Genomic DNA, 28000 nt, shown 5'->3' on the forward strand with positions numbered 1-28000 from the left:
TCGTCTGACAGTTTGACAGCTTGACGTCTGCACATTCGCCAGCCTATAGCCTAACAGTCCAAGTACCACTGCAGTTTGGTCAGCATTACCCTCGGCTACGGCGTAATAAGTGGAGGGGGTGCATCGAAATGGTGCCCACGCCATTTCCGTTGCAAGGCTGGTGAGTGGTAGATGATCAGAATTCTCTCCGAGGCCATCATGTTGCCTCACCATGGGTTCGGCATTGAGGCCCGACATAGAGGCTTAGAGGGGCGGTAGTGACGCCCAATTTTCAGTGCCGCTGTTATTTCCATGCCAGCAGAGCTTATTTGGGAGACCGGTTGGATTGCGGTGGCTCATTGTTAGCTTCTCAAAAGCTTCGATAATCTCGATCCAAAGAAAGTATGAAAACCTCCCCATCATGCTTGACATGTTGGGGTAACAAAGGACACCCCCAGTTCACTGCCATCCAAACTTGGTCAAGTATCCTCTGAGGCCCCCTTAGAAACGGGGTCAACCGAGAGCACCATGACACAAGACGTGGAGGGCAGCATTGCAAGGCTGCCGTGCAACCTTAGTAAGGGTGACCTTTTACTTCAACAGCTCCGATGCATCGCCGACCCTGAGTATCTACGACAGTCTCAGAACTACGATGTCTCAGATTGTGAAGCCATGATGGCCACAGTAAGAGAAGTATTTGAGGCTAGAAATCTAGGTGCAATACTCGACAAGTTCGAGCAGCCCTTATACGCCATTGACAACTTTGTCAGGGGCATTACCGTAATGGTGCAAGGTTTGGATCTGATAGCCCAGATTATCTGGGGCGGTTTCATAATCGTTCTCAAGGCAAGTTCCGGTTACAGATACATGAAAATTGACCCAGTGGCTGAAGAATTTGATGCTTAGAACGCTGCTCGCTTTGTTGATCTTATCGACACTCTTCTGAAGTGCATAACCACATTGTCCAAGATGCTTGCCAGGTTTCGAATCTACAGCGACATGTACGCAACGGAGAGAGTAACGGCCTCTCTGGTAGATGTTTGTGCTTCCTGTGTCGAGTTTTGCGCTGCCACCGCCAAGGTATTGCGTCGACGTTCAATCTGTAAGGTATTCTATACCAACCCTCCTCCCGCCGGTGACTGACTCTAGTGATCTCAACTCTAGTCAACTTTGTTCGGTTGAACTGGGATCCTGTTGATCTCAAATTTCGGCAGCTGAAGATAAAGATCGAAGATGCGGGAAAAAACTTCGTGGATGAGGTCGGGTTGCAACATGCCAAAGAGACACACGAATTGACCCAAGCAGTGAGGTCTAAGGGCCCAAGAATCCCATGCTACATCATGTCCCCGGCCAAAAACCGCCTGTTCTTTCCAAGACCCATCGTAACGACACAGATTGAGGCCCATCTTCTTCCTACCGAGTTACCATCAGCTGGGCTAAAGTCGTTTCTCCTTCACGGACTTGGAGGCTCAGGAAAGACGCAGCTGGCCGCTAACTTTGCTTACGACCACTGGCACGATTACGACATAATTATTTGGGCTGTTGCTGACACTGAACAGCGGATTGCACACCATTTTCTCCAAGCTGCAACCGCTCTCAACCTTCCAAGCAGCGGAGATGCAAGTACCATTGGGACAAACGTCATAAGTTGGCTCAGAGATTGCGGTCTGACTTTTCTTCCAGAACATGTCTAGGATACTCAAGGCTAACAAACAAGTAGAGTATAAGTGGCTTATCATCTTCGACAACGTTGAGGATGAAAAGCTGCTATTGGAGTATTGGCCAAACTCGACCAGAGGGTCTATCCTCATAACCAGCCGGCAACGGATACTTGGCACCACTCTGGTGGGTGACGCCTGTGAGGTGGGCTCACTCACTAACGAGCAAGGTGCTTCAATGATTCAACTTCTTCTTGAAGACACAGTCAGTGATGCTCAAGACCGCAGTCTTGTTGAAGAAATGGCGAACCAGCTATGTGGGTTACCCCTGGCGTTGGCACAAATGGCGGGATACCTTCGAACCAACCATGTCACCGTCAACGAGTTCCTGGGTGATTACAAAAACCGAGAGTACGTCCGCACGCTGTTGGGGAGCGCCAAGAGTTTGGATCATCAACAGTACCAGCAGACGTTAAAAACGGTCTGGCGGCTGTCCTTTGAGAAGCTCTCAGCGGATGCTCAAACTCTACTAAGGATTGCTGTGTTCCTCCACCCGGATGGAATGCCGAACCAACTGTTCCAAATCCCGCAGACGCCATCAGGAATGACCTCGCCCCCAGCCCTGCAGGTCTTAGATAAGTCGCACAACAGATTCAGATACAATGCGGCAAGATCAAGTCTCACTCAACAGTTTCTAATGAAGTATGATAGCAAGGTGTGTCTAAAACTTGCAGGGGCACCCTTTCGTAAATAACTCACGCCGTGCTACAGGAGCTCTCACTATCTATTCACCGACAAGTTCAACAGAGTGCTCTCCATGAACTCCTCGACGGGGATTCTGGAAAGATCCAAACAGCATTATTTGGGGCAGTCCAGGTCTTGTATCATGCTTACCCCCGGCAATCCCCTCTGGGCAAGCCAATCCCAAACTGGTCGGCCTGTCAGCTGTACACCGCCCACGTTCTCCATCTCCTGGGCCTCTACGATGTAGAGACTAGAGTCAAGGGGGAAGCCAATGAGAAAACTCTCACGCTACTGACAGAGCTTTTTTGCGACTGCGGGGTTTACCTGTGGGCAAGAGGGCTGTTTGGGGATGCGGAGCGCCTCGCGCGTGCATCAATTGAGATTGCGGAGAGAGTTCTGGAGCCCCATGAGTGCCTGCGGGCACAGCCGTATACTCTGCTTGGTTGCATCTGCCTCCGGTCGGAAAATAGAAGGGAAGAAGCCGTTGAGTCGCTCGAGCTCGCCCTCAAAATCCGCCAAGAGAACTTGCGGATCGACTACAAACTCACCGAGCCGCCACTACACATTGACATCCAGCTGGCCAACGCCTTCAGTAACCTGGGCATTGCTGCGAAACAGGTTGGACATTTTGAAAAGGCTGCTCAATTGCACCAAAAAGCTATCGAGATCAAAGAAAGACGGCGAGGTCCTTGTGCTGGCTTCTTGCTGGCCATTTCTCTATTTAATATGGGAAAACTCCGCCGCCTGCAAGGGGACATAGAGGAGGCGGTGAGGCTCTTTGGTGAATGTAACAAAGAAATGAGCATTTACAAGGAGAACGAAGAAATGAGAGCGCGACAGGCAGTTTGGCTTTGCTCGCTAGCCGAAGCCGAGGCGAGTCTGGGCCACGCGAAAGACGCTGAAAGGCATTTCAGAGAGTCGCTCCAAGCGCTCAAGGAGGTGATGAATGACTCACTGGACACTGGAACGACATGTCTGAGATTCGGCACCTTCAAATACAGAGCTGGAAGATTCGAGGAGGCTGCGTGAGTCACTGCCACCCCCTTGAGGTCTCTCCACAAACTAACCTCGCGGCTAGGATCTTGTTCAAAGATGCTGAGAAGATCTTTGTCAAAAAGCACAAGACTGCGTCTGGCGATGAGTTTGTCTTTCAGAACAAGCTTGCGTGCTCTCTCCACTGGCTTGGTCGAACCTACGCCAAGCTCGGCAAGGAACGCGATTCGGACGAGGTGCAGCACAGAGCCTCGGAGCTGTACAGAAGAATCACAGGGAGGCAGATTTCGTTGGATCCTGAGGAAGCACTTGAAGGGTATGAAAAACTTGTCTCGGATGATTGATGAACTTATCTTTCCCCCTCCTCCTCGGCCCTTTTTATGCATGTTTCACCAAGTATGCACTCACTACCTTAGATAGTCCAGACAGATTCATGTTTACTTTCTCCGTCACGCTGTGCCCTGTCCCACTGCGTTGGCCAGTTCATCCAGTTCATCCTTGAAGCCCTGTCTCAAAACATCTGGAAGATCTCCCACCTTCTCCATAATCTCGAGGCTACGACGCATTCTTGCCGGATTGGTTGTACCATTCAAGACTGATACTTGGGACCCATCTTGCCCGAGCGATAGAACGAGGTTGAAGAGCCCATCCTCCCTTGAGGCCCCAACCTTTTCAGCGAACCAACCGACGAGGCTGCAATCCAGCAGCTGAGGATTTCCTGTTAGCACCCAAAACGCCTGGTAATTAATCTTCTCTTCTGCGCAGAACGATCTCACTGCGGAGTCGAAGTGGTTATATCGCCAGAACCTATTTTGCACCATTGAGGGCTTAATAGTTGCACGATCGTAAATCGCCTCGAGTTGCTCCAGGGAGACATTGGAAATTCCAAGTTGGCGGACTTTGCTGCCAAAGACAGATTCCATTCCAGCCCAAATCTCGAGTGTCTCTTCCAATGTCGGCATCGGCCCATGGAGGAGGAGGGAGTCAATGTAATCGACTTGCAGCTTGCTCATGCTCATTTCAAGGCTCTTTTTCACCTTTACCTCTGGGGCATCTCCTTCCAGGTAGGGCGCCAGCCCTGGCTGATGGCCGGCAGGTGTGGTAAACTTTGTTTGGATGAAGAGCTGTCCACGGCGCAAGCCCAGCCCTCCCTGGGACGTGGGTGAGAGTGCTGTGGCGACTGCTTGACCAACAACCTGTTCGTGGTAAAGGCCAGGCTGGCATGCACAGTCCAGAGCTCGGTAGCCGGCGCTCAGAGCAGCGAGGATCAGTGATTCATCTGTCTTCTCCGCAGTTCCATAGAGGAAAGATGGGACTGGTGCTTGAGAGTGCTGGGAATTTTCGATCATGGCCAGTGGCTGGAAATGAAGAAGCTGGAAGCCATGAGCAATGAACAGCAGATATGTTCAACAGCGGGCTCATAGTGGGCTGTGCTTACCATCCATAATAACGAATCCTCCCGAGAGACGGTCGAATGGCAGTGAGTGGGTGGGCGGACGGGACAGCTATCGGGCAGGGGGGCTAATTCGGCATCTCCGGTAGAAAGTCTTGGGTCCCGAAATGAAAAGCCTTGTGAGCTGGCTGGCTACAGGTGACAACTCCGAGTAACTGAGATAGTCGACCAATAATCCGATATTATAGTGGTGACTTAACGCCACCAGTAACACTCCTGAGGCATATTTTGAGGCCCGCAATGAGGCCAACTTGTATCTTCACACTCACAATATCCATCACTGTACTCCGGCCCGGAAGTGGAAAGCGCTTCTGATAGGCTGGTGTCAAGGGCGCCTTCCAAAACTCACGGCGATGCATAAGCTAGGTGTGCAGGGTTTTATAACATTGCATTTTTCGCCGGAGCGCCCCTAAAGTGCTACCGTAACTGCACCTACCTGCGTCTGACAAAGGTAGGTCTGCTTTTTACCCCCGCACCCACACCCACGCCAGCGGCATCAAAGACATGGCGCACCCTAGGCATTCATGTCTCGTGTTGATTTCTTTTCCGTTCTGTACAAGTGTGGGTACACTGAATGGTAGGTAGGCATCCGAGGCCCTCGCCTGATCACCCGAGGCGTTGGTCACACATGTTTGCTTGTTTGTTTCCAGTATGTGGTGTGGTAGCGTGGTCAGGCAACCAGCCGATATTCTCCTCACTTCTTTCGCTCAAGGCAAATGTGGTGGGATGTTGTATCAATGTGCAACCTATTAGGGCAGGATGACTGGATGAATCCTCCAAAGATTACCACACAATCACACCCCCTTCCAAGGGCGACCAGCATGGTGTACTTGGTTCGGTGAGATCCGGCTGTAGTCAAACTGCTGTTGGATACTGCAGGGCCCCCCAGAACCCCCTGGATGTTTGGTTCCCCCAAATCTCTCAGTGTCGAGTTCGGCCTGACTTGACCACTGATCAATCCATCACGATGGGCAAGTTCAGCAAGCGAATATCTCATGAGCCGGGCGGTGACCGTGCGGCTGCCTTGAAACGGTTAGTTTTTATTTACACGGACTGCTAGTTTGATCTAACAACTCCTCGTCTAGGCTGGAGGGTGTCATCAGCCAGATAGAGGACATTTTGGATCTGTTCAAAGCCCCTTCCCTGTCAGTCGGTGTCTATTATAAAGGATCGAAACTATGGGGAAAGGGCTTTGGTCATGCGAACCTCGAGACTGGACTAAAGCCCGATTCAAAAACGGTCTACTCTATCGGTTCTTGCACCAAAGGCTTCACCGGAACCGCCCTGAGCCTTCTTGCGGAACAAGGGGCCATTAATCTGAGCGCTCCCGTATCATCCAAGATCCCAGAGCTCAAGACGGTGGAGAACCCAGTAGTGGCCAAGAAGATGACCGTCCGGGACATGCTCTCCCACTGCGCAGGCCTCTCCACTATGCCGTTCGAGGTCTTGGGTAGGCATGGCGAAGTCTTTGCCAAGCATGAGGATATTGTGCGCATCTTCAACCACCTGCCACGAGCCGCTGAGTTCAAGTCAGAGTGGATGTACAACAACTGGCTCTTCGCTCTTGCTGGGACTCTCGTCGTTCAGGAGTCCAATCTTTCCTATGGGGACTTCATTCAGAAGGAGATTTTGGAGAAAATCGGCATGAACAGAACCTTCACCAGTGCGTCTGTCGATAAAAATCACGCCTTGCCCTACCTAGTATTTGACGACAAAGACCCCATGGCCGTCGATCTTCCTAGTCTAGATGACGGAGTAGCATTTGACAGTTCAGGAGCCATCCGGTCTTGTGTTGATGACCTCTTACTATGGTCCAGCAAACTCATGCAAGCCTGGAGGACTGCGAACCCGTCTCACCGTCACGCTCAGTACAAACCAAGTCGAGATCCTGGATGTTTCATCAGCCCTGCTCGTCTGTTCTCTCAGCTTGGAACGTGGTGGAAGAAGCAGCGGCACAACGACAAGCAGCTCATGTTAGCCCTAGCTACCGCACAGACACCACATTTTCCGCTTGCTGGAGACAAGAAGCAGCAGTACGCGCTTGGGTTATTCAACTTACATCTCCCAACCACAGAGATGAACGTTGTCACAAACCCTGACGTCAATAGCCGTGACTACTCCATTGGTAAGGGCTGTGGAGACCGGCTAGTGATTGGTCATACCGGAGAACTGGGTGGTTTTCTTTCTGCGTACTGGACATTTCCAGAAGACGACTGTGCTATTGTCGTCCTCACCAACTCTTTCCAGATCAACGGAGATCCAACCAATGTCGTCGCGCAGCTCCTGGCGCAGGCCCTCTTTGACATGAGACCCGCTGTTAATTTCGTTGAGGTGGCTGAGAACCTCGTTTCCAAGGCCAAGGGTCGATGGAGTACCATCGAAAGGGAGTGGACCGCCCATCGAATTCTCAACACCTGTCACAAGTCTTTGACTGCTTATGTTGGCGAATATGCAAACGAAGGCCTAGCTATGACCCTGAGAGTCTCTCTTTCTGGAGATCCAGAGTACCCACTTCGTTTGTGTATCAATGGCCTCAACAGCCAGGTGTTTGAGCTGTACCACTACCATACAGACTCATGGACTTTTCTGGGTGAAAGCCGAGATGATTGCATCGAAAAGGGCTATTCCATGTATCTGCTGAGCTGGGAATCTTGGATCATCGACTTTGATCTCTTTGAAAACGACCGGTTTTGCAAAGTCAAATGGAGGCTCGACACTGATAAGCGACTTGACTCTCAGACGTTTCTACGGAAATGATCTTATGGGATATTACGCCAGGCAGCGGTCCGTCTAATTCTTCAGCGCAGCGCATTTCGCATTATGGTCATGTAATTTTGCAGCTCAGTTGCTCAACTCAGTCCATCATTCTGATTTATGGGGAGATAGGCATTTGCGAGGACCAGCTTCGATGGTTATTAAGTAGCTTCTTCTGAATCATTTTTTACTATGCGAATTTCGACGCCAATGAGAGTGTTTGTTGGCCTTAACTTAGCTACACCATGTATTCCTTCTTCCATCGTTCAGGTGAAACAACGAGCCAGTCAAACATCACCGAGGACAACCGTCTACATTCCTCCACTTCTCCGTTCAAAGCTTTCAGACACGAGCGGGATTGATGACGGGATAAGTGCCCATCATTTCCTTCGTAGGCCCCGACCCTGGTTCTCGTCTGAAATCGGGGTCCCCGTAAGCTCCTGAACGACCTTGTTCCATCTTCCTCTTGTTCCAGTGAAGCCACGGTTTATCACTCGGGTCACTCATGTTGGGCTTCCAATCTAGCCATGGCCGAGACGGGTCGTTTGATGCCGCCATCTCAGTCTGAAGCCAGTCCTTCCACGGCTGCACCTTGGGTGGATCAGTAACGGTCGGGACGTCAGCCTGCGGTTTTTCTGGGATAGTGACAAGTCCAGTCTCGCGGGGGCTTTCACCACCTTTGCGTCCGAATCCAATGACGAGGGTGCTATCTCGTATCAGTGAGCACACGAAACACGGTGCGTTGTGTAGTATGCAAAAAGACTAACCTGAGGGCAACGACAGCCAAACTCACAAAGAGCAAGTACACGGAAAACATTTTGCAGTCAGGTTGTATCGATCTCAACTGGCAGCTTTCAATTCATCAATGTTTGAATAATCAGTAGGAATATGGGCAATGACTAGAACAGGGTTTGGGGCCGTTCTTCCTTAAACCTCTTTTATGTTTGAAAGCATTTCAAGGGTCTCGTTACTCGGAGGCATCGTGCCAACACCACTTCTTCCCATCTAATCCAGAGGTATCAATTCTATTGGCACAATGCTACCTTGACGTTTCTCGGGCCCGTGGCCTCACTGATCCACACTGAGCCTCATTGAAAACGATCCAGTTAAAGGCCTTGCAAAGGGGGGTAGAATGCCTTTCCTCTCTCATCGTTTTTTTCATGGCAGTGGCCACCTGACCTGAATTGTACCTGAAGGTTGCTACGCTCAGACACATGTGAGGAGCATCTTGCATTGCACGTTGGCCCCGTCACAATGCCCGAAACTTAAAATATGGGCTGTGATTAGCTGTATTTAGTGTAATTATTGCCTTGTCTTACCTATCTATGCACGCTCGCCACACCGGTCAGTCTTTCTCCCACACATCTTGCATCCCTGCACTCAGAGCCTGATTCTTCGCATCCGCTCGTCCGGGTACGGCACAGCCGAGCCCAACGAGATAACAGCTCATCCGAAGACGTAGACACGAAATTCCACGCTCTCCCTCACACACCCCGCGAGTGCCTCATTCTCGTCAAAGAAGGATGTATGAGCAGAGACTAAACGTCATTATCAGCCCATCCAGATGGAAGCGTTCGGTGTGTGAGTACTCACATCCTGCCACGTTGGAGTCGGTGAGGCTCTGCGAGTCAATGATCTTGAAGATCCAGGCCTCACCCGGGACTTGCTTATCGATGAAGTACCACTTCTGGGAAGCCGAGTTTCTAAACACCATGATCTCGGTGATGGTGTGCGGATAGATCAGGTCGCAAGGGACGAAGTCGGACTTCGCCGTTCTGTAGTCGCAGAGAACAAATGGATGTTGCTTCACTGGACCTCGAATTGGATGCCACACACTACGAGGCTTGTCAATAACTGGAGAATTTGAAGGCGGACAGAACTCACTTGATGATGCGAAAGCGGCCCTTGAGGATCTCTTCAGCCTCATCTTTGAAGTCGAGCCTGATCTGCCCGACAGTTGCCCCGTACGTCTGGTCTGAGCAGCACTTGTCAGCTTTCCCTCGGAAACGTCGTTCATGGTGAGTTTTACGTACCAACATGGGCCACGCGGCTCGGGGGAGCAAAGTTATCCCCTAGAGAGACGGATGTACTTCCGTTAGCATCTCTGCTTCTACGGAGCTGGGAACAGATAAGTATGATAACTCAAGTACCTATGTTGGGGCATGACACCGACCGTATGATCAAACACAATAACCCTCACGTCCTCTCCAAGCTGTGTCTTCAGAAGGTTTATGATCCGGGGGTAAACTTCTTGGACCACCTTGTGGCCATTTTGCCACTGGTCAAAGTCCGACGGATGCTTGATTAACTCGAATCCGTGAATGTCAAGACTGAAAAGGCTCTCGTTGCCTCTAATATCATGGAGGGTGACACGAGACTTTTTGGAGACGACATTGGTGCTTGGGGCGTCCGTCTTGGTGAAAGGGACGTTGGAGTAGTATGGCTTCTCCGTCTTGTACTTGGGGTCCAAGTCGTCCAAGAACTCGAGGCTCACCTCACGCTTCGGCAAAGCAGCCAGTTCCAGCGTGTCCGCTGAAGCCTGACTGCCTTGTCCAAGCCAAGATGTGAACCACGACATCATGGATGCCATGATTGATAGGACAAGCTGGATCTAACTGAGAGACCGAGAAATCAAGTAGTACAAAATGATGACTTATCTGATGTAGAATCGGCATCTTGAAAGAGGTAAAGTCGATGTTCTTTATGTAGGCCGAGAGAATTCTTACTAAGCTGAACATCAGTTCATTTGAAGGTCTTAGAGGTGAAGGCCCCATTTACCTATGCACTTGAGCTGATCGCTTATTAAGGCTAACATGGCAAATTCTGTTTTCCAGGCAGTAATAAAGGATTGAAAATTTCATTTATAAATCTTTTTGTTTTTCTTCCCCGGATTTCAGACCAAATATACCCGCTTAAGGAAGGGTTGAGCTCAAGTATACGAGCTGACCTTTTGGAGGGTAACAATAATTTCTCGTCCTGGAAGCATATTCCGGAAAGGGCGTTCTAGTTCAACGCGTTTAGAGGTATTGCGTTTTGATGCCGTCGTGTAGTGATAATTATGTTCTTTGTCATTGTTGCAAATGGCCTCTTTTGAAAACACCACAAAAATCGGCGATGGGATGAGAGCTGTTGTTTAGACAGTTGGTTCTTTCCTTTACTTGTGTGAAATCCCGAAAGAATAATATCACGTCTCTCCAACCAACCGCACGCACCCAACTGCTGCCGCTGCTGCTGCCACCCCCAATATCAACATTTGCAGCCCTTCAAAGAGACATCTTAGAGCACTGGAATCTTGGCTCTTCAAAATCCAGCTCTTCCCGAAACCAAACCCAAACAGCACAATCAAGCAAAGTCCAATACTCCATTGTAAGCCCAGGCCCACCGTATTGGCAAAGAAGTAAGGGAAGAGAGGAATGGTACCTCCAACTGTGTATCCCAGGGAGATTGAAAGTCCAGATATAATGGGTGATGGAAGGAAAGATGCTGAGGGAGACGAAGTATCTTCTCGATAGGACTGTAACCTTAGAGCGGCACGTTCAAGGCCCGTCACCTCCTCTTGGATAGTGCTGATAATCGACGTGATGGCAGAGTGAGGCAGATCCAAGGGCTCCAGGTGTTGTCGTACAAGCTCCTCAGCTCGAGACTGAGACTTTTCGCTAGGCTCTGAAATATCATCGCTTTCCCTGTTTGAGTCGTAGCTGAGGATGCCTCTCGTTTCTTCATCGTCGACTGAGTCGGATTGACGACAGGTCTGGGAGGGAATTTCATCGCGAGCTGCCAGATAACCACCAATTCCCATACTAATGCTGCCCGCACAAAGCTCTGCTAGACCTCCAGAAATGACCGTGTCTGTTTTGCCCAAGGAACTGAGCCCTGCCGTCAGGGCAAAGGGGACAGTCAATCCATCGGAAAACCCGAGCGTAAAGTCGGAGAGAAACCGCTTGAGGGCTGGGCTATGTGAAAACCTCATGATGAGTGACAAATGGTTGATGTTAAGAGTAGGTTGGCTGGTCTAAACCGGACAGAATGTGTTGAAAGCCAGCAATAGACATTCAGTTGACGCGAAGGTCTATCGAACTGCCATTAATTGCATTTCTACCTTCCTTCCTCGGCCAAATGCGTCCTTGTTGATCCCTCGGTGACAAACTGGGATAGTGTTGCATCTCTTCGGCAATATCCTGCCGGATATCGCTGCTTGTGATAATCTACAAAAGTTCTCAGGAGCACATGGCGAAACCTCGCGTTCCTACAGGGTGGTCCAGACCATTAGCGGCCGCCCCACAGGTGCTGACCAACTTACGGTGTCTCATTCGCTTGCCCCTGGCTGGAAGCCAGTCTTAGCGGCGCAGGGTCCACGATGCCGCTGAAGCCGATCAAGATCCTGGTTTGAGATGAACTTGGCGATCTGGCCGTGGCTTGGCGATGAGCCGTGCCTTTCAACGTCAGGCGAAGAGATCCAATGGCGGATTCAAACGGTATTGGGTTTTAATGTATTATTGTTGATGACTACATGGTCTCTCACGTCTGGGAAACGGAATTGAAAAAAACTACAACTTAGGGGGAAATCAAAAGAAACAAAGCGTTTAGCAACTAGGAGCTTGTATTTATTGTTGTTAGGTCAAGCTGAAGTCGATCTATCTACAAGCTTGCTACGCCCATTTACTTGGACTTAGGAGCCTCGTAGCCCTTAGGAGGGCTCAATCCATCCGGCACCTCAATGCTATCCTTGTAATAAGTAGGAGAATGGCTATTGTGCCACTCCTTACGAATAGGCTCAAAAACCTTGCGTCCAGAGAAGCTGTGCTCAAGATCCAAGTTGGGAGCGGGATACTGATGATTGCCACCAGCAGTGTTGAAAGGACCCGCGTAAGAGACGTTGTAGAACATCTTGTCCAGTTTGTGAGACTTCCATCGACGGAGCTTGTCACCAGTCTTGCAAGCCACCAGTTGGAAGACGTTGGCGCCGACGTCCCATCGACCAAGTGTGGGGAGGTTCCAGTTGGCTTGGACCGTAGAGATTTCAGAGTAGTGGTTGTAGAAGTTATTGTCGGTGGTGCCAACAAGATGCTTGGGAACGGCATCGCCAAGCAAGATACCAAGGATATGGTTCTGGTTGGCATACGTCTCGTTCTCATCCCAGGTGATCAAGACAAGAGTGTTGTCCATAAAGTGCTTATCCTTCAGGAGAGGTTCCAGGAACTTGCGGCACCAGTTACCAGCCACAGTAACAGAGGTATCATGGCCATCAGAGGTCATGTTGGGAGTGATAAACATCCACTGAGGCAGCTTGTTCTCCTTGAGATCCTTATGAAACAGGGATCGTGAGGTATCAACCAAAGACACGTTCTTGATCTGCGACAAGCGCTTCTCAGAGAAAGCAATGCTGTCATGAAGAACGGCAGGGTTGTGCTTGCGAACATAGTCGTTGGCGCCGTTCTTGTGGTTCACCCAAGAGAAACCCTCGAAACCAGAGTAGGGCAGGTCCTCCTGGTAAAGTCCCCAAGAGATACCGCGGTGCTCGAGCAAGTCAATGACAGTAGAGACGTTGCGAGGGTTGCGGTTGAAGTCATCGTTCTGCATGCCAAAGTAGTCACCGGCGATGGCGGCCATGTAGTTGGGCTCAGAAGGATGGGTGACGCCAAAGTAGTTTGAGAGGGTGATGCCCTTCGATCTGAACCAGGCAAAGTTGGCTGTATTTGTTAGATTTTATAAAAGTCAAGAGGGAATACATTGCTTACGATCTCCAAAGGCCTTGTCATAGTTCTCGTTCTCAAAGTAGATGATAGCAATGCGATCAAATGCCTTGCCTCGGACCTTGCTAGTCGGGCTGCTGGTCTTTGCAGTCGCAGCAGCGGCGGCAACTTCAGAAGTACCGGTAGCCGTGTACTTGGTCTCCCATCCTGACTTGTCGCCGTGAGGCTTGTCAGGAGGAGAGTAAGGAGAGTGGCCAAGCGCTAGGCCAGCGACGGCCAGAAGGGTGGCGGTTTGAAACAGCATCGTGAGCGTGACGGGTGAGGTTGGCGTGGCTGACCTTCAACTCAACTCCAAGATGTGACCTTGATATGATATCTATAGTCTCTTCGTCTGTGTGGTTACTGCCATGTGCATCCTGTCACGGATATTGTGCCGAACGGAGCTCGCACGTCTCCACCGTCGGTCAACGTAACATGTTTGGTGTTGAGTGACACTTCCAACCTCCATATGGCCCCCAGGATAAAAAAGTTCCAATCGGGCACAAACTCTAAGCACGTGGTGTTAAGGACCCTAGGCTCAAGGTTCGAAACGCGCGGTGCTCGCGTGCCGTCGTATCCGACTTGACGTCAGTTTGGCCACCCCTGTCACCTCCACTTCGTGAGAACAACCAGGGTGGAGATGATTGTTTAGCTGGCTTGTGAGAGGTGCCCTTCTTCACTGGAAAAGGAGAATGGACATTACACTGCAAACATCGACTCAACAATGGCTGGAGAGTTGGATGCAGAGAGGGTGCCGTGGGTGAGGCAAGATGGCTGTGACGCTGACAACACCTGGTTTCTGCAAGACAACCAGGAGAAGCCCGACGACCTGATCTACAAACAAGAGACTCAGGCAGCTTGGCTTCAGAGACTTTTACTTTCCGTTCTCTGCATCTTCTCCCTTTTCACTCTAGCAGTCTTCACCCTCAGCCAATTCATCACATCCTCGCCAGCCCATAATGACGACTACTCAGAGACTACAGTGTCACCATCATCATCGCCATCAGTCATTCAACACCATGAAGATACCCTTTCTGCACCTCGACTTAGGGATCCCGATGAGTACATCCTCTCACCCTCATGGGATTTTGACGCTCATCCGATAATCCGAGAATATTTCTGGACTATCACAACAGCTACCCTCAACCCAGATGGTGTCTACCGCCCAATGTTTCTCATCAACAACCAATTCCCTGGTCCTCTGGTTGAATGCAATGAGGGAGATATAATTGTTGTACACATTATGAATCAAGCACCCAATGCAACTGCCATACACTTCCACGGTATATTTCAGAACGGCACCAACAATATGGATGGAACTGTGGGCATTACGCAATGCCCGATTGCGCCCAATTCAAACTTTACCTATCGGTTCAACGTCAAAGGTCAACATGGCACATATTGGTACCATGCTCATCACAGTGCCCAGGCTTCTGATGGTCTACTAGGGCCGATGGTTGTTCACTCAAAACAAGAGCGGGAACTGCAGAAGCTTGACTATGCAACCGACAGAGTTATCATGGTGCAGGATCACTATCACAACTTGACTTCAGAGCTTCTGATGGATTACCTTGCTCCTGATCAGGAAAACGACGAGCCCGTACCCGACAACGCGTTGATCAACGGACGTGGTGTCCGTGATTGCTCGGACTTTTTGGGTTGGCCGTGCGATACCACGAACGTATCAACGCCAAAGATCGATCTCGAAGCTGGAAAGCGTCACAGGCTGCGCATCATCAATGTTGGAGCGTTTGCCGAGTTTCAGATCCAGTTTGATGAGCATCCGTTCTACATCACCGAGGTCGATGGAACGGATGTTCATCCAGAGACTTTCCATCGCGTCAACATCCTCCCAGCACAAAGATACAGCGTGGTGCTGGAAACCAACGTTACTTCATCCAGCCCAGTGTTTTGGATGAGAGCGCGAATGGTGACACACTGTTTCAAGAGAGAGAATATGCATCTTCAACCTGAACTAAGGGCTATAATACGTTACACATCACCAGACTCGGCACCTCCAGCGGAACAACCTACAAGCAAAGAATGGTCCGAAGCCATCGAGGTCATATGCCGGGATCTAAACACCACTGCCCTTCGTCCTGCCGAGTCAATATCTCCACCCCAAGCAGATGACTTTATAGTGTTGCGAGCAAACTTTGAAATCGGCGACTGGCGACTAGCTCGAGGTTTCTTCAATGACTCGACATGGCATGGCAATGCTACGCATCCATCGCTGCACCGATATCTGGATGCGGGTGTCAAGGGGTCTGTTGAAAGAGGTGCTGTTAGTGTGAACGAACAAGTTTTTGATCGCAAGAAGGAACTGGTCCTTGAAACGACAGAAGTTCGCACCATTGACATCTCCATCAACAACTTTGATGACGGTGCCCATCCTTTCCATCTCCACGGCCACAAGTTCTTTGTCCTCTTGCAAGGGAATAGCGGGTATCCTCCAAACTCTACTGAGCTGCCAAAATACCTCAAAGAACACAACCTGCTCGAGAATCCACTGCGTCGAGATACCATCACGGTCGAAGGCTACGCATGGGCCATCATCAGGGTAGTCCTGGATAATCCAGGGATGTGGGCGTTTCATTGTCACAACACATGGCATGCTGAGTCAGGCATGGTGATGCAATTCCTTGTGAAATCGGATGTGATGGGTGAATGGGAAGTCGACCCTGAACATCGAGAGATGTGTGCGAGAAAGGGCGTCGCAACAGGGACGAGGCCAGATGATAGCATTTGGTTTGGACAGTTTAGGGAGTAGAATAGAGGAAGCTTGGACTTGCAACTTGTTATCTAAATACATTCATAATAAAACCCTACAATGCTACACATTAGCCGAACGGATGATAGAACGACTGCTGAATGTTTTAGACCCAAGTCAATGTAACCAGTGCATGCGATCGGAGTCCCGTTGGTGATGGAGTCCCTTCAATGAGAATGACTAGCTAGAGTTGCTTTCAAGCCCTATTTCTCTATTTTCTTTTTGTACCATGACATCATCGTAGCAAACATCGGCCCTGGTGGCGAAGACATCGTGGCATGAAAGACCAATTGGAAAATTACATCACCTAAGCAGTCTTTCCCTTTATCGCGGTTACCCGCTCCTCAGTGATGATAACCAAGGAAGTTCCGGGCCGGAATTCTAAAGACCCATCAGTGTTGGGTATGACAAGGCTCCCGTCAAGCTCCTAGTGCGTCAAGATAGAAAGCCAACCCGGTCTTGGCAGATCTGGGGAGGGGAGACCGGAAAGCCGCGGCTGAGCAGTGTCTCATTGCAAGACGGCAGTTCCGGTATTGAACGCCACCGCATAGAATGAGAGCTTTCCGGCCCTCTCCTTGGTGATCTGCGGAAGCGGAACAAAGATTATGTCTTTGGATCTCAGCCGCCTGCAAGGTAGCCCCGAGTTCAGGTATTAAGCCGATACTGGTCATCGAAAGTCTGTAACTGAGGCTGCTTACTGGTTACTGAATCAATATCACTCAGGTGTGGCTTCTTGGCACATCGTGAGCGGAGTCTACACCATTTGCAGCGCCGATTCATATCCAACGATATCACAGCCTGCTTCCTGGCGATCAACACTTTTCGGTGCCATGCATCACCGGTCAAGTAATCGGTGAATACCTGAAGAGAACTACCAGAGCCTGCTTTAGTTGGATGCATGCACGCCACCGAAAATGAGGCGCCCAGTGGCATTCTATTTAAGGGTTGGCAAGATATTGGAAAGATGACTTATATTGGTCAGTATGGAAGGGTCCCCATCGGCCATGGACGACAACATTATTCTCCAAACACGATTTATTGGAACTCTTATCTTTTCCTATTCCTAGTAATCGTCCAACCAGAAGCCTTTTCTCTATTGGCGGGATCTCATCAACTACACAAACTTACAATGGAGGCTGCCGCCGCTGCAATATCTGCCCTGCAAAACGCGCTAAGACCGTCGGTGGGGTACTCCTTTGGCGATGAGGGGGTTACTGCAACTGTGAGCGACTCTGGACGCTTACAGCGTATATGGCGGCACTTCCCCGAGCAAGATTTTGGTTATTGTGTCGACCACCCGACCATCTCAGAACCCTATTTCGTTGTTGATCGTATCAGGTCACTTCTTTCTTTGCCCTTCGACTTTGGCGAGACTATAGGGATTGATCCGACACTCGACGTCTTTTCCGTCAGTGATGAGCGATCGACCAAATTCGTCCATGATCGCTGGCCGCGTTTTTCCATCATTACAGCAGACGGTTCAAGGATCAAGATGCAGTTTTTTGCGTCTGGTGGAGTTATATACCAGACCTACGAAATCCTCCTCCTGGAGATCGACAGCCAGACTCCAACGTTGAGAATGATGCCTGGCCTGCTCATTCGGCAACTTGATTTCATTGATGCTGGGAATAAGTTCAATGAGGCCGATCCAATGGACAAGGCCTATCAAACCGAACTCTTGGAGGACAGCACGTGCATCAAGAGATCTCACCGCATCAATGAGGGGGAAGTGGCCTTGCTTATCCGTGCTTGCTCCAACGGCGAACTTCTTACATTCAAACAAGTCGAAAACGAAGAAAGGGAAAGTGAAGGTGACAATCGTGGACAGGAGCGAGAAGGCGATCAAGATATACAAGCAGACGGAAGTGGTACTCAGGACCACCGGGCGGGCAAGCGGAGAGCCAAGACATTTGAGATAGCATGGAGCGACAAGGCTTTGGATCATCTCCGAGCCGACAAGTCACTGAAGGTTACATTCGCCTATGACCTTGATTTTCTTCCCAATCGAAACTCACACGCCTATTCCACTATGAAGGCTGCAAACATTGAAACCACAAGCCAGCGAATCAACGACGACCCTTTCGAGGAGCACTCCTTCGTCAATGATCCAGATGTCAACCAGGCTCTGCGGCGGAATCTGGAACATGATCTCTCAGTTTGCAGTATTCCCGTCATTTCTGAGAATGATGAAAGCGAAGAACCTGCCTTCGCCCTCACGTGTGGGGATGTGGACGGCCATCGAGTTGCAACGGCAGCCAGTTTGTGAGTAATCGTCAGATGGTTCATCATGGCTCACTAACACATGTAGCTATTGTTTCGAGTTTTCACTCCTGGCCTTGGACTATTTCAAGTCCATTCCACGCCCAAGCAAGTCGGTCTATATTTACTGGATGACGGAACGGATTCTGAAGACCTGCAACGGACACTTGAAGTGGTTGTTTGGCAAGAAATACAGGAACCTCTCTGAGAATCCTTTCGCTCCCCATTGCTGGGTCAGCGGCAAGGTGATCGACAAGTGGGACGAGAACGCCAACCTCGCTCCGAAGTGATTAGTCGAAGTGCCCTTCCAGATCATCAAAGCTGGGGACTTTTTCGCCCGAGACAACAACTGGAAGGTCCCAAACGAGGTGGGGGTGGCTGTCCAGGCTTGGACCAAAGAGCTTGACCAGCGCAACAAGCTTGGCCGCTACGCGTTTCCTCGTTACAACAAAGAGCCCACGCACAGCTTTTACTTCACTGACCACGTCTTCATCTGGCGTGCTCTCAAGTCAGCAGAGAACCTGGGTCTAAAGTCAAAGCTCAATGTAGCCGTTCGTCTGGAGGACGAGGGCGGTGATGGGTCCACCAAGAAGAGCGCCAAAACGAAGGATTACTCTTCTGTTCAGGTTCAGGACCAGATTCTCAAGCGCTTTACCACTGAAAATTCAATATCCAAAAAACAAATGATTGCTGTCTCCAGGAGTCCTGCACACAACCAGTTTCTGCTCCGTACCAAAGATGTCGGGTTGTTCCATGCCATGGATATAGGTTTCTTCGACAAGCCTGGGGCAGAGAATGACCATGACCCTTGGCAGAACAAGATCAATGTATGGAGAAACCTTGTGGACTCTCAAGTTTATCATGAGGAAAACGATGACACCACTTGGGATGAGCCACTGCGATTTGCTTTAGCATTCATCGTGGCCCAGGCCGCGAAGCGTATCAACCACCCTTCTGCCAAAGAAATGCGCGAGCGTTCTACGTCGGTCTTGATGCAAAGCGTTTGGTGAAATGGGCTAATCTCCGGTCAACTTGACCAAAATAATGAACCGATTCTCTATGATGATGAGGTCATGCGGGATACATACTGGGGAGTTTCTTTCGATATTCCATTCATTCTTTGGAAATACTGGCGTCCTGCCTCCGTTGCTGAGGGTGCTCCACAAACGCACTGCAATGATATTATCACCAAGAAGACAGCAGCCACATCGAACTCAGATACCGAGCTTCTAAACTTGTTCAAAGAGCTCCTGGAGCACCGGGACGAGGAAAGAGGCTCGACTGGCCCTATGATCAACTCCATGAAGCACAGTTTCCCGCTCAACAACGTCACGGACCCGGAGAAAATAGTAGAGCTCTCAGACGAGTGGCTTTACAATGAACCGGAATTCTTTTCGCGTACGTCTGTGAGGAGCGAGAACTCAAGCTCGGCTTCGAGTATTGATGGTGGTAGTTTACCATCGCCCCGCGACACGATGCAACAGGGGCCGAAAAGAATTGTGGTTATCGACGTCGCCCGGTCCAAGATGTCGGGAAAGAGGGTGCTGGGCCTAGATGACCTCATCCAAGAGTTCCAGACATCGACCGAGCTCGAGAGGTTCATGCACAGGAGAAGGTCCCCGAGTAACGCTAAGAAGAGGCTTTGTGTTTTGTTTGCTACATGCCCAGACGCGAACAGAGTCTACAGCCAGACTCCTTCCGAAAATCTACATATGGAGACTTTCGCCAAGAGACACATCTCATACTACAAGTTCTTCGACCAGGTAACGGCACGAGCACTAAACAAGTGGACAACTGAATTTCATCTATCATTCTATGAAATCGATAAAAAAGGGGCAAGCAACAATGTAGACAATCATTTCGTCCATCCTCAACCCCGAGCTGGGAACGAGGCTTCCGGGAGGCTCACTAGAATTGCCATGAGCTTTCGATTTGACGGCGATTTATTTGATCGATACTGGACCTGCCACTTCCTACAATCTGGTCCTCAAATGACCGACTTCGACGCCAAGAGGGAGGTGATAGCTATGCTTCGGTCAGGAGACCATGAGTGGGCCACAGACTCCAAAGGACCTTGGCGACAACGCAGAGTTTTGGAGCTCCTCATGTTCGGGAGGATCATGCTCCGAATGCGAGAGTGCACGGATAACATCCTGGAAGATGTAAAGCGCTACGCTTGGCAAGAGCCTGGAGGGGGCAAGCTGCAACAGGGTACCGAGGAGATCCACCTCAGGTCATCTACTGAATTTAACTACGACAACTTTCGTGCGGCGAGCTGGTGGTGCCAGGAATATCAAAGGATCCTCAGAATGGTTGAGAAGGACATTCGTGAGAACCTAGATCAGATCGAGCTGTGGCTACATCGAGAGAAAGATTTCGGGTCCGAGCGGCCACGGTGGACCTACAACGATGAGTGGAGATACCGCGGCGTCATCTCAAAGCTACTCATCGAAAATAATCGTCGCGTCGAGGAGCTCAAACGCAGTTACGCCAGCTTCTCCAGCTTCAATGTCTCACTTGGCGAGAAATTTCAGATTGCTCGTAACGACTTTGACCAGCGGCAAGCCCACAACATCAGACGATTTACGTACGTGACAGTCGTGTTTCTCCCCCTAAGCTTCGCCACGGGGGGTTTTAGCATGAGCCAGGCACCGGCCAGTCAAACACTAATTAACATGATATTCACTGCAGTTGTTGCCATGGGCGCAACTTTGCTGCTTCTGTTTTCGTCGAAGACGCTGGAAAGACTCTGCAACCGGTGTTGGAGGGGCCTTCGCCGCCTAGTGGCCCCAGGACTGGAGGCATTGTTACAGGTCATTGGGCCATTGTTACAGATTATTGGGTTATTCCTGGAATGGGGTCGACTCTTCGTAAGTGCACATTCTTTGGTAATCATGCAGGAGGGGACTAAAAAGTAACACATTACCTAGGTCCTCCAGAGAATCTTGCGCAGGCAAAAAGAACGGCGTAGGGAGGTTGAACTTGGACCGATAGAAGCAGCATAAACTTGCTGAAATGTGTGCGATATGGAGTAATGGGCTGTCGTAGCGGCTGGGGAGTGTCATGCATGTCTATCATTTGATGGAAGGATAGGGGCTCGACCATCTTTTTCGTGTCAATACGTCATACACAACTACACTTGGCGTTATTCATCCTTTTTCGACTTGCGGTTTTGTCAAAAATGTATTCCAACTCTTAGGTAGAAAAAGAGGAGCCGATTATCCGCCAGAAGTACACTCGCACATTGCAAGATTGACGCAAACTACATGTATCTCAGCGCAAGGGTCTCGTGCCCGCCTTCGTGCATGGTGGCTAAGACAGTCAAAGGCGGGAATTCCGCTCGTGCAGCCGGGGGGCGGGCCGTAGATGGGAGATGCAACGTCTTGGGCCAACCAGAGCCCGAGCATTACCACATCGATGCATCATTGGCTTCATCGAGGTTTTGCCTTGGCGGTTATCACACTCCACCTGCCGAATAAGACAGGGCATGGGTCTCAGCTGCTCGCAATACCATTCCTTGATTCGATCTTGTCGGGATCGGACGGGTCGAGATGTTTCCCCTCCCTGGGAGATTTGTTGCGAGCAGGGAAAATCTGAGACATGAGCGGGATATTCACATGCGTGTATAAATACAAAGGAAAACCCAATCATTCCTGCAGATTTACTTCCTCCTTACAAGCCAGTCAATATGACTTTGCTGATTGATCTTCTGGGTGACTTCAAGTCCTACTTTGTTGTCTTTTTGTTTGGCGTCATTCTCCATGTTGTATTCTTTTGTCGTGGAGAATGGGATATCTACACGAACAAAATTGTTGTCGCCTGGCTTGGGACCTTGGCAGCTTCCACCTTTCTGATTGCGCAGAGAGCCGAGGATGAAAACGACTCTCATTGGCAGGCATTCATGATCGCCTTGAAGCATTGCTCTACACTCGCGGCTGGCACCATATGCAGTATCCTCCTTTACCGAGCTGCGTTTCATCGACTCAATGTCTTTCCTGGCCCGTTCAAAGCTCGACTCTCGAATCTCTATGTCACGGCCTTGGGACTAAAGAAGAGGCACCTCTACAAAGAAGTCCAGGAGCTGCACAGGAAATACGGAGACGTGGTCAGGATTGGTTTGTTGGCAACTCCCATTTCAGACTCACAATTCTAACTCTAACAGGGCCTTCGGAAATTTCCATCAACAGCTCAGAAGCGCTACACGCTCTTCACTCCAATAATACACCATGTATCAAAGGCCCCTGGTACAACATTATCTACCCGATGGTTTCGCTCTTATCCGATAGGGATAAGAAAAGTCACACAGAAAGGCGCAAGACTTGGGACAAAGCATTTAATGCTAAGGGCAAGTACCCATGACCCGGCTGGAAAATGATTCTGACCATGTTCCTAGCTCTTCGAGACTACGAAACCAGAGTGGTGCAATATGCAGAACTCCTTCTCCACCAACTCCAGAAGATGGAGGGCCAGCCCTTCAACGCCAAGCTTTGGATTCACTATTACACCTTCGACATCATGGGAGACCTTGCTTTTGGGCAGAGCTTTGGCATGCTCAGAGATGGCTTGAAGCATTACTACATGAAACTTGGCGATGAGAATATGTTACTGCTTGGAGCTTTTTCTCGTCTCATCTGGCTCTTCCCTCTCTTCAAGGCCATCCCTGGTGTGAACCATACCCACCTCAAGTTTCAGCAGTGGCTGAGGGAACAGGTCGATCGCAGGAGGAAGGCAAGTGATCTTCGACTTGTAGTTTACTGATACTGACAGTCTGTAGAACGAACCACCTGTGTCGGACGTGTTCTCTTGGATCTTGGAGGATTATGAATCGAAGGAGCAACCAACCAAGCAAGACTTTTTGAACTTGCACGGAGACGCTCACTTGATCGTCGTGGCCGGAAGGTAAGTTATCCAGTCAGGACTACCACAGATACGTTGACCATGATTAGTGACACTACGGCCGTGACGATTACCTCGTTGTTTTACGAACTTTCTCAGCGCTTAGATATTTGCTCTCAACTTCAAGAAGAGATTGATGAGTACAAGAAGGAGCACAAGAAGTCTGACTATGCCTCTCTTTCTCACCTTAAGCTTCTTCAGGCATGCATAGATGAGACCCTCCGCTTGCACCCGGTGGTTCCATCAGGCCTTCAACGCATGACGCCGCCAGAGGGTTTGCAAATTGGCGACACCTTTATCCCAGGAGATACAATTGTGCAGGTGCCAAGTTATACACTACAACGAGGTGAGCGAGCCTACTACTTATTAGCACGGAGGGATTCTGTCTCACTGTTCATCGCTAGATGAGAGGGTATTTTTGCGGCCGAACGAATTCCTACCTGAAAGATGGACTTCGCAACCAGATTTGGTGAAGGATGCATCCGCATTTGCTCCGTTCTCTATGGGTGAGTTGAAAATGTATATTTGTCCCTCGATCTTGGTATTTTCTGACAGTCCAAGGCCGTAACTCGTGCGTAGGAAAGCAGCTCGGATTGATGGAGATTCGCTACGTTACAACCGAAATCTTGTCCCGATACAATATCCAGTTCGCTCCAGGGAATGACCCAAAGGAGTATCTAGAGAACAAGATGGATGTCTTCACGGCGGCTGTGCCAGATTTGAATCTGGTCTTTACTCTAAGAAATTGACGGTGGAACTTGTATTTCACGATGTAGCAAGTATACGAACAGTGTTGGTCTTGTGGTCGGGCTTTGTTTGACAACCGGAGATCTGTGTCTGCCCGATAGCCATTACTGAGGGCGCGAGAGATATTGCTGGATGGTATGTGTGAGTGAAACAAGGGTCATAAAACAGAAATAGAGACTCAATTTGTTAAGCCCCGCCTCTAACATTGAGTCGTATTGACATCAGGGGCTTGGGACAACCTTCATTGCTCGTCCGTCGGTGAAAGAGCTTCACATCATTCGAAAGTCTGCCATCGATAGGCAAGGAATATGTTGAAGAAATACAGCGCAAACTCTCACATACGATCATACCTACCGGAGAACTCGGGATCCCGTCCGCTCTCCCCTAGATAAACCGGTAAGGGGCGGATTAGTAGTTGAGTCGGTGACGATCAGCGAATACCCGCTGTTGTATGTTTTTTTGCCGTATTTGAAACTTCTTTTTGGGCCATGCTCATAATTGGCGAGACAAGTAACAGGGAAAATCCTGGCTGGTGGTGAGCCGAGGCACAGCTCTGCAAATTGCCTCTCCACCCAAAGCAAAACATGGCTCTTGCACAAAACAATGCCAAGTGCCTATCGCTAAAGTCATAAAACACTTAGCATCTTTTTTACTGGTTGTTTCTTATCTCGTGTCGGGCCCCAAACCCTGACCCCTTGCCAAGATGTCGGGGTGAAGAGGTCCAGATCATATCCTCCGGCTCGAACCGTCTCATGTAGGGGCTTGGCAGTCCCAATGCCATATTTCAAGTAAAGACTCTTCTTCGTTGTTTCAAATTGTTTGGACGTGATCTTGAGCAGCCAATTAGGGTGATTCTAACGTAACCGGTTCAAACATGAACTATTTTAAGTATGCACCATTCTCCTCTCATCGCAAGCGAACAAGTGACACATTCCTCGACTACCGACTGAAGGTCGAAGCCACCAGTCTTTACACGTCTCTTAGCCTTGTGGCTGACCTCAAACCATCGCTTATTCTAAGTAGTAATGGAGTGATACATACCAAGGTCTACTGTGTCGCAAGATGATTGCGCCAACCTCTTCTAGAGTCGAGGAGTTTGAGGTTATTTTCAAATTCTCTTGGCCACAGAGCTCACTACACATAAATACCAGCCAATTCTCTCTGCCAGTAGCCATATTGCACCAATCCCCACCAGACGCACTCCCAACATCATCAAGAAGATACCCAGCCCCCTTTTCATACCAACATGCCTCTCTTCAGCAGTCTTCGGCGGCGCCAGCCTGCCCGCCACCGACACGTCAACCCCAACCATCTCCTCGTTACCGCATTCCTCCTACCCGCTTTAGCCCTCGCCCAAGACGATGACGAGCCCACCTCCTCCACCAATCAATTCTCCCAACCCTTTGTCGACCAAATAACAGGCCTCAATATGGAGAGATTTTTTGGTGCAAGAACGTCGTTTGGCTTTGGCTTTGCCCTCCCTGATGCTCAGCCCGGTGCTGGCGCCGGCTCCTTCATTGGCCAACTCTCGTTCCCCCTTGTGAATGGGCAGGGTTGGGGATCGTTCGGCTTGACTGGAGATATGGAGGGCAACTTTATTCTCGCTGTCTGGCCAGATGGCAAAGGAGGTGTCATGGCATCCTTTCGACAAGCTACGAATGAAGACAACCCGCCCGAAGTTACGGGACAATTCCGAGTCAGACCTCTGCCAGAGGGAGTTTCTGTTAACTCAACTTCTTTGTTGTATACCTTTCTCTGCGAGAACTGCCTCGACAGTACTCTTGGCCTAGGCCCAGAAGCCACCGCAGGGAACGCGGTCATGGGGTGGGCATTGTCGGAGAGGCCGCCAAGGGGGGACCCTTCTGATCCTGGTGCATTCCTAGGTTTTCACGAAAGGGGCTTTGGGCCCTTTACGGCTCGTCTGGCACAGGCCAAGACTGCAGGGTTCGATGCCGTTGCAGCCACGGCACTTGACCCCGTGGGGGACTCTGGGAACGCAGTGGCAGCCGTCCCAGGGGCTTTCGAGGATGGGAGTGGTGACGAAGATAGTGGTGACGAGGGAGGTGCCATTGGCGGGGGTGGAGGCGGGAGCAGAGACGGGGACGACAGTGGCGATGACAGTGACGACGATGATTAAATTATTTTGATCGAGAGAACTGCCTTGCAGTTCACCTTGTGTATCTAAAGTCTTGTATAGTAGCCCGGTAACTGCCACTCTATAGCCTTGAAATGTAAAATATGCCCAACTTTTGCCTCCACCAGTGGATGACTGTTCGCGACCGTGGCGACCTTTAATCTGTCTATCGGCGTCCTGTGATGCCTTCCTTCATCATCCTCCGAATAAAGTAGATGATGCTAATTCCCAGACCCAGACCAGCGAATCCTACAGCCATGTACCAAGCTGCTCGGTAACCGAAAAGAAGATCAGCCATCGTCTCTCCGCCATTGTTGACATGCACCTCGACCGTTGCGGCAAATCCCAGGCCGAGACTGATGCTGTAGTTGACAACCGTGCTCACCAAGCTTGCCGCAATTCCTTGGTGTTCCCTCTTGACGGAATTTGACAGAATCAACGTTGCTGCAGGGAAGGACATGTCCATCCCCCAGGTCATGATGATCAAGCTGAAGAATGACTGAAACCAGTAGTTTTGCTCAACAGGGGCAGTCATCATTAAAATCGTGCCAACCGTGAACGACACGAGGGCAATCAACATGACCAAGGCGGGATGTGTAAAGTGCAGCAGCCACGCGGTCGTCAGCGAGGCTATTGCGCCTGAAACAGCGACAGGGCTCATCCACGCCGCTGTGAGAAGGGGCGAGCCTCCCCGCAAAAGCTGGAAGAACTCCCAGGTGTAGTAAATCCAAATACCGAATGAAGCCCAGCCACCGGCTACACAGGCGAGGATAAATCCAACGTCGCTTGTTAGAGTGTCGAACGGAATGAGAGGATTTGAGGCGACTCGCAGTTCGATGTAGAAGAAGACAGGCACCAGAAGAACTCCGATGATGAGGAGCACGTAGACGTACGGTGTCTCCCAGCCAACGATCGGGGCTTGGTTCCAGGCAAAGTTGAAGAGGACCAGAGCAGTAATGCCGGTTGTTGCGCCCAGGAGATCCAGCTGATCCAAAATCTCCTTCCATGTCATGCTTGACGAGGACAGCTTGTGAGGGGGATCTGGGATGATGAATGTCGCAAAAACAGCGATAGCAGCCAGACCAATTGCAAACGAGTAAAATGCCCAGGGCCACCACTCTTCATGATCCTTGACAAAGAGACCGGCGAAGGCAGCGGCAAAGACGTTACCGCCTGGCGCGCAAGCCCCAAAGAGTGCGAACGCGAGTGTTTTCCTAGGGCCTGGGTGATACGAAGCTCCGAGAATCGCCAATCCATTGGGCATCACAATGGCTGGACCAATGCCCTGAAAGACTCTTGCAAAGACAAAGAGTACATGGTTGGAATACGTAGCAAGGCCTGCGATCATTGACCACAAAGCAAACCACACGAATCCGATCAGAAACAGGCGCTTGTAGCCAAACACATCTCCGAGGCGACCTGAAACGAGGATAAACGTGCCGACTGTCAAACTGTAGCCAGCGATCAACCAGCTGAGCTCTGCCGGGTTGCTCAAAGAAAATGAGGCGCCAATAACGTGCAAGAGATTAAGACAGTTTCCTAGAGCTCCTTGGGTCATGAATTGGGCCATGCAAATGGTCGAGATGAAGAGGATCTCATGAGGCAGCGAGAACGTCTCGGCGATTGAGACGGCCGATTTTGTCCGAGCCAGCTCCTCCTCGTCGGGCGTTGTAATGCCATTGTTCTGCAAGGTAGCCTCTCCATCGCTGATGCGCTCATCTACGCCAATGTTAGCCATGGACCTAATCAATTGAGCGCGTATCTCACCTTTTTCTCGCTCGGTGAGCACCATTTTGAAGTTTCTGCTGCTGTTATTAAGGAGAAGCGCAAAATGTCACAATCCCAGGCACGGATTGCTCGGATATAAAAATTCGGCGACAT

The 28000-nt window shown here is 50.2% G+C and overlaps 13 protein-coding genes across 13 annotated transcripts; 7 read left to right on the forward strand and 6 right to left on the reverse strand.

Annotated features, from left to right (window-relative positions):
- Nucleotides 1-507: 507 nt before the first annotated feature.
- NCS54_01396300 (Hypothetical protein) lies at nt 508-3718 on the forward strand (the record flags this gene model as incomplete). The annotated part of the gene is made up of 6 exons (XM_053159129.1): nt 508-825; nt 886-1081; nt 1129-1626; nt 1700-2352; nt 2409-3406; nt 3460-3718. 6 exons carry the CDS (start codon nt 508-510, stop codon nt 3716-3718), a joined length of 2922 nt encoding a protein of 973 aa, XP_053015104.1.
- A 105-nt stretch (nt 3719-3823) lies between these two features.
- NCS54_01396400 (Aldo-ket-red domain-containing protein) lies at nt 3824-4723 on the reverse strand (the record flags this gene model as incomplete). The annotated part of the gene is made up of 1 exon (XM_053159130.1): nt 3824-4723. One exon carries the CDS (start codon nt 4721-4723, stop codon nt 3824-3826), a length of 900 nt encoding a protein of 299 aa, XP_053015105.1.
- Nucleotides 4724-5764: 1041 nt separating this feature from the next.
- On the forward strand, nt 5765-7584 carry NCS54_01396500 (Hypothetical protein; the record flags this gene model as incomplete). The annotated part of the gene is made up of 2 exons (XM_053159131.1): nt 5765-5859; nt 5913-7584. Exons 1-2 carry the CDS (start codon nt 5795-5797, stop codon nt 7582-7584), a joined length of 1737 nt encoding a protein of 578 aa, XP_053015106.1. The 5' UTR covers nt 5765-5794.
- Nucleotides 7585-7923: 339 nt separating this feature from the next.
- NCS54_01396600 (Hypothetical protein) lies at nt 7924-8398 on the reverse strand (the record flags this gene model as incomplete). The annotated part of the gene is made up of 2 exons (XM_053159132.1): nt 7924-8287; nt 8349-8398. 2 exons carry the CDS (start codon nt 8396-8398, stop codon nt 7924-7926), a joined length of 414 nt encoding a protein of 137 aa, XP_053015107.1.
- Nucleotides 8399-9027: 629 nt separating this feature from the next.
- On the reverse strand, nt 9028-10171 carry NCS54_01396700 (Hypothetical protein; the record flags this gene model as incomplete). Its single annotated transcript, XM_053159133.1, has 5 exons — nt 9028-9119; nt 9175-9416; nt 9466-9556; nt 9615-9699; nt 9755-10171. The coding sequence occupies 5 exons, from the start codon at nt 10169-10171 to the stop codon at nt 9028-9030; spliced, it is 927 nt and encodes a 308-aa protein (XP_053015108.1).
- A 594-nt stretch (nt 10172-10765) lies between these two features.
- On the reverse strand, nt 10766-11551 carry NCS54_01396800 (Hypothetical protein; the record flags this gene model as incomplete). The annotated part of the gene is made up of 1 exon (XM_053159134.1): nt 10766-11551. One exon carries the CDS (start codon nt 11549-11551, stop codon nt 10766-10768), a length of 786 nt encoding a protein of 261 aa, XP_053015109.1.
- A 689-nt stretch (nt 11552-12240) lies between these two features.
- Nucleotides 12241-13578, reverse strand: NCS54_01396900 (Hypothetical protein; the record flags this gene model as incomplete). The annotated part of the gene is made up of 2 exons (XM_053159135.1): nt 12241-13271; nt 13320-13578. 2 exons carry the CDS (start codon nt 13576-13578, stop codon nt 12241-12243), a joined length of 1290 nt encoding a protein of 429 aa, XP_053015110.1.
- A 459-nt stretch (nt 13579-14037) lies between these two features.
- On the forward strand, nt 14038-16083 carry NCS54_01397000 (Hypothetical protein; the record flags this gene model as incomplete). The annotated part of the gene is made up of 1 exon (XM_053159136.1): nt 14038-16083. One exon carries the CDS (start codon nt 14038-14040, stop codon nt 16081-16083), a length of 2046 nt encoding a protein of 681 aa, XP_053015111.1.
- A 1492-nt stretch (nt 16084-17575) lies between these two features.
- Nucleotides 17576-19352, forward strand: NCS54_01397100 (Hypothetical protein; the record flags this gene model as incomplete). Its single annotated transcript, XM_053159137.1, has 3 exons — nt 17576-18345; nt 18392-18587; nt 18654-19352. 3 exons carry the CDS (start codon nt 17576-17578, stop codon nt 19350-19352), a joined length of 1665 nt encoding a protein of 554 aa, XP_053015112.1.
- A 63-nt stretch (nt 19353-19415) lies between these two features.
- NCS54_01397200 (Hypothetical protein) lies at nt 19416-21313 on the forward strand (the record flags this gene model as incomplete). Its single annotated transcript, XM_053159138.1, has 3 exons — nt 19416-20929; nt 21034-21212; nt 21273-21313. 3 exons carry the CDS (start codon nt 19416-19418, stop codon nt 21311-21313), a joined length of 1734 nt encoding a protein of 577 aa, XP_053015113.1.
- Nucleotides 21314-22030: 717 nt separating this feature from the next.
- NCS54_01397300 (Hypothetical protein) lies at nt 22031-23987 on the forward strand (the record flags this gene model as incomplete). Its single annotated transcript, XM_053159139.1, has 7 exons — nt 22031-22457; nt 22505-22687; nt 22736-23070; nt 23117-23241; nt 23289-23584; nt 23643-23744; nt 23800-23987. 7 exons carry the CDS (start codon nt 22031-22033, stop codon nt 23985-23987), a joined length of 1656 nt encoding a protein of 551 aa, XP_053015114.1.
- A 1244-nt stretch (nt 23988-25231) lies between these two features.
- On the forward strand, nt 25232-26122 carry NCS54_01397400 (CDH-cyt domain-containing protein; the record flags this gene model as incomplete). Its single annotated transcript, XM_053159140.1, has 1 exon — nt 25232-26122. The coding sequence occupies one exon, from the start codon at nt 25232-25234 to the stop codon at nt 26120-26122; it is 891 nt and encodes a 296-aa protein (XP_053015115.1).
- Nucleotides 26123-26285: 163 nt separating this feature from the next.
- Nucleotides 26286-27911, reverse strand: NCS54_01397500 (MFS domain-containing protein; the record flags this gene model as incomplete). The annotated part of the gene is made up of 2 exons (XM_053159141.1): nt 26286-27838; nt 27887-27911. 2 exons carry the CDS (start codon nt 27909-27911, stop codon nt 26286-26288), a joined length of 1578 nt encoding a protein of 525 aa, XP_053015116.1.
- Between the last annotated feature and the right edge of the window lie 89 nt (nt 27912-28000).

The sequence above is a fragment of the Fusarium falciforme genome, chromosome 12 (genome assembly GCF_026873545.1).
Source record: "Fusarium falciforme chromosome 12, complete sequence".
Classification (NCBI taxonomy): domain Eukaryota; kingdom Fungi; phylum Ascomycota; class Sordariomycetes; order Hypocreales; family Nectriaceae; genus Fusarium; species Fusarium falciforme.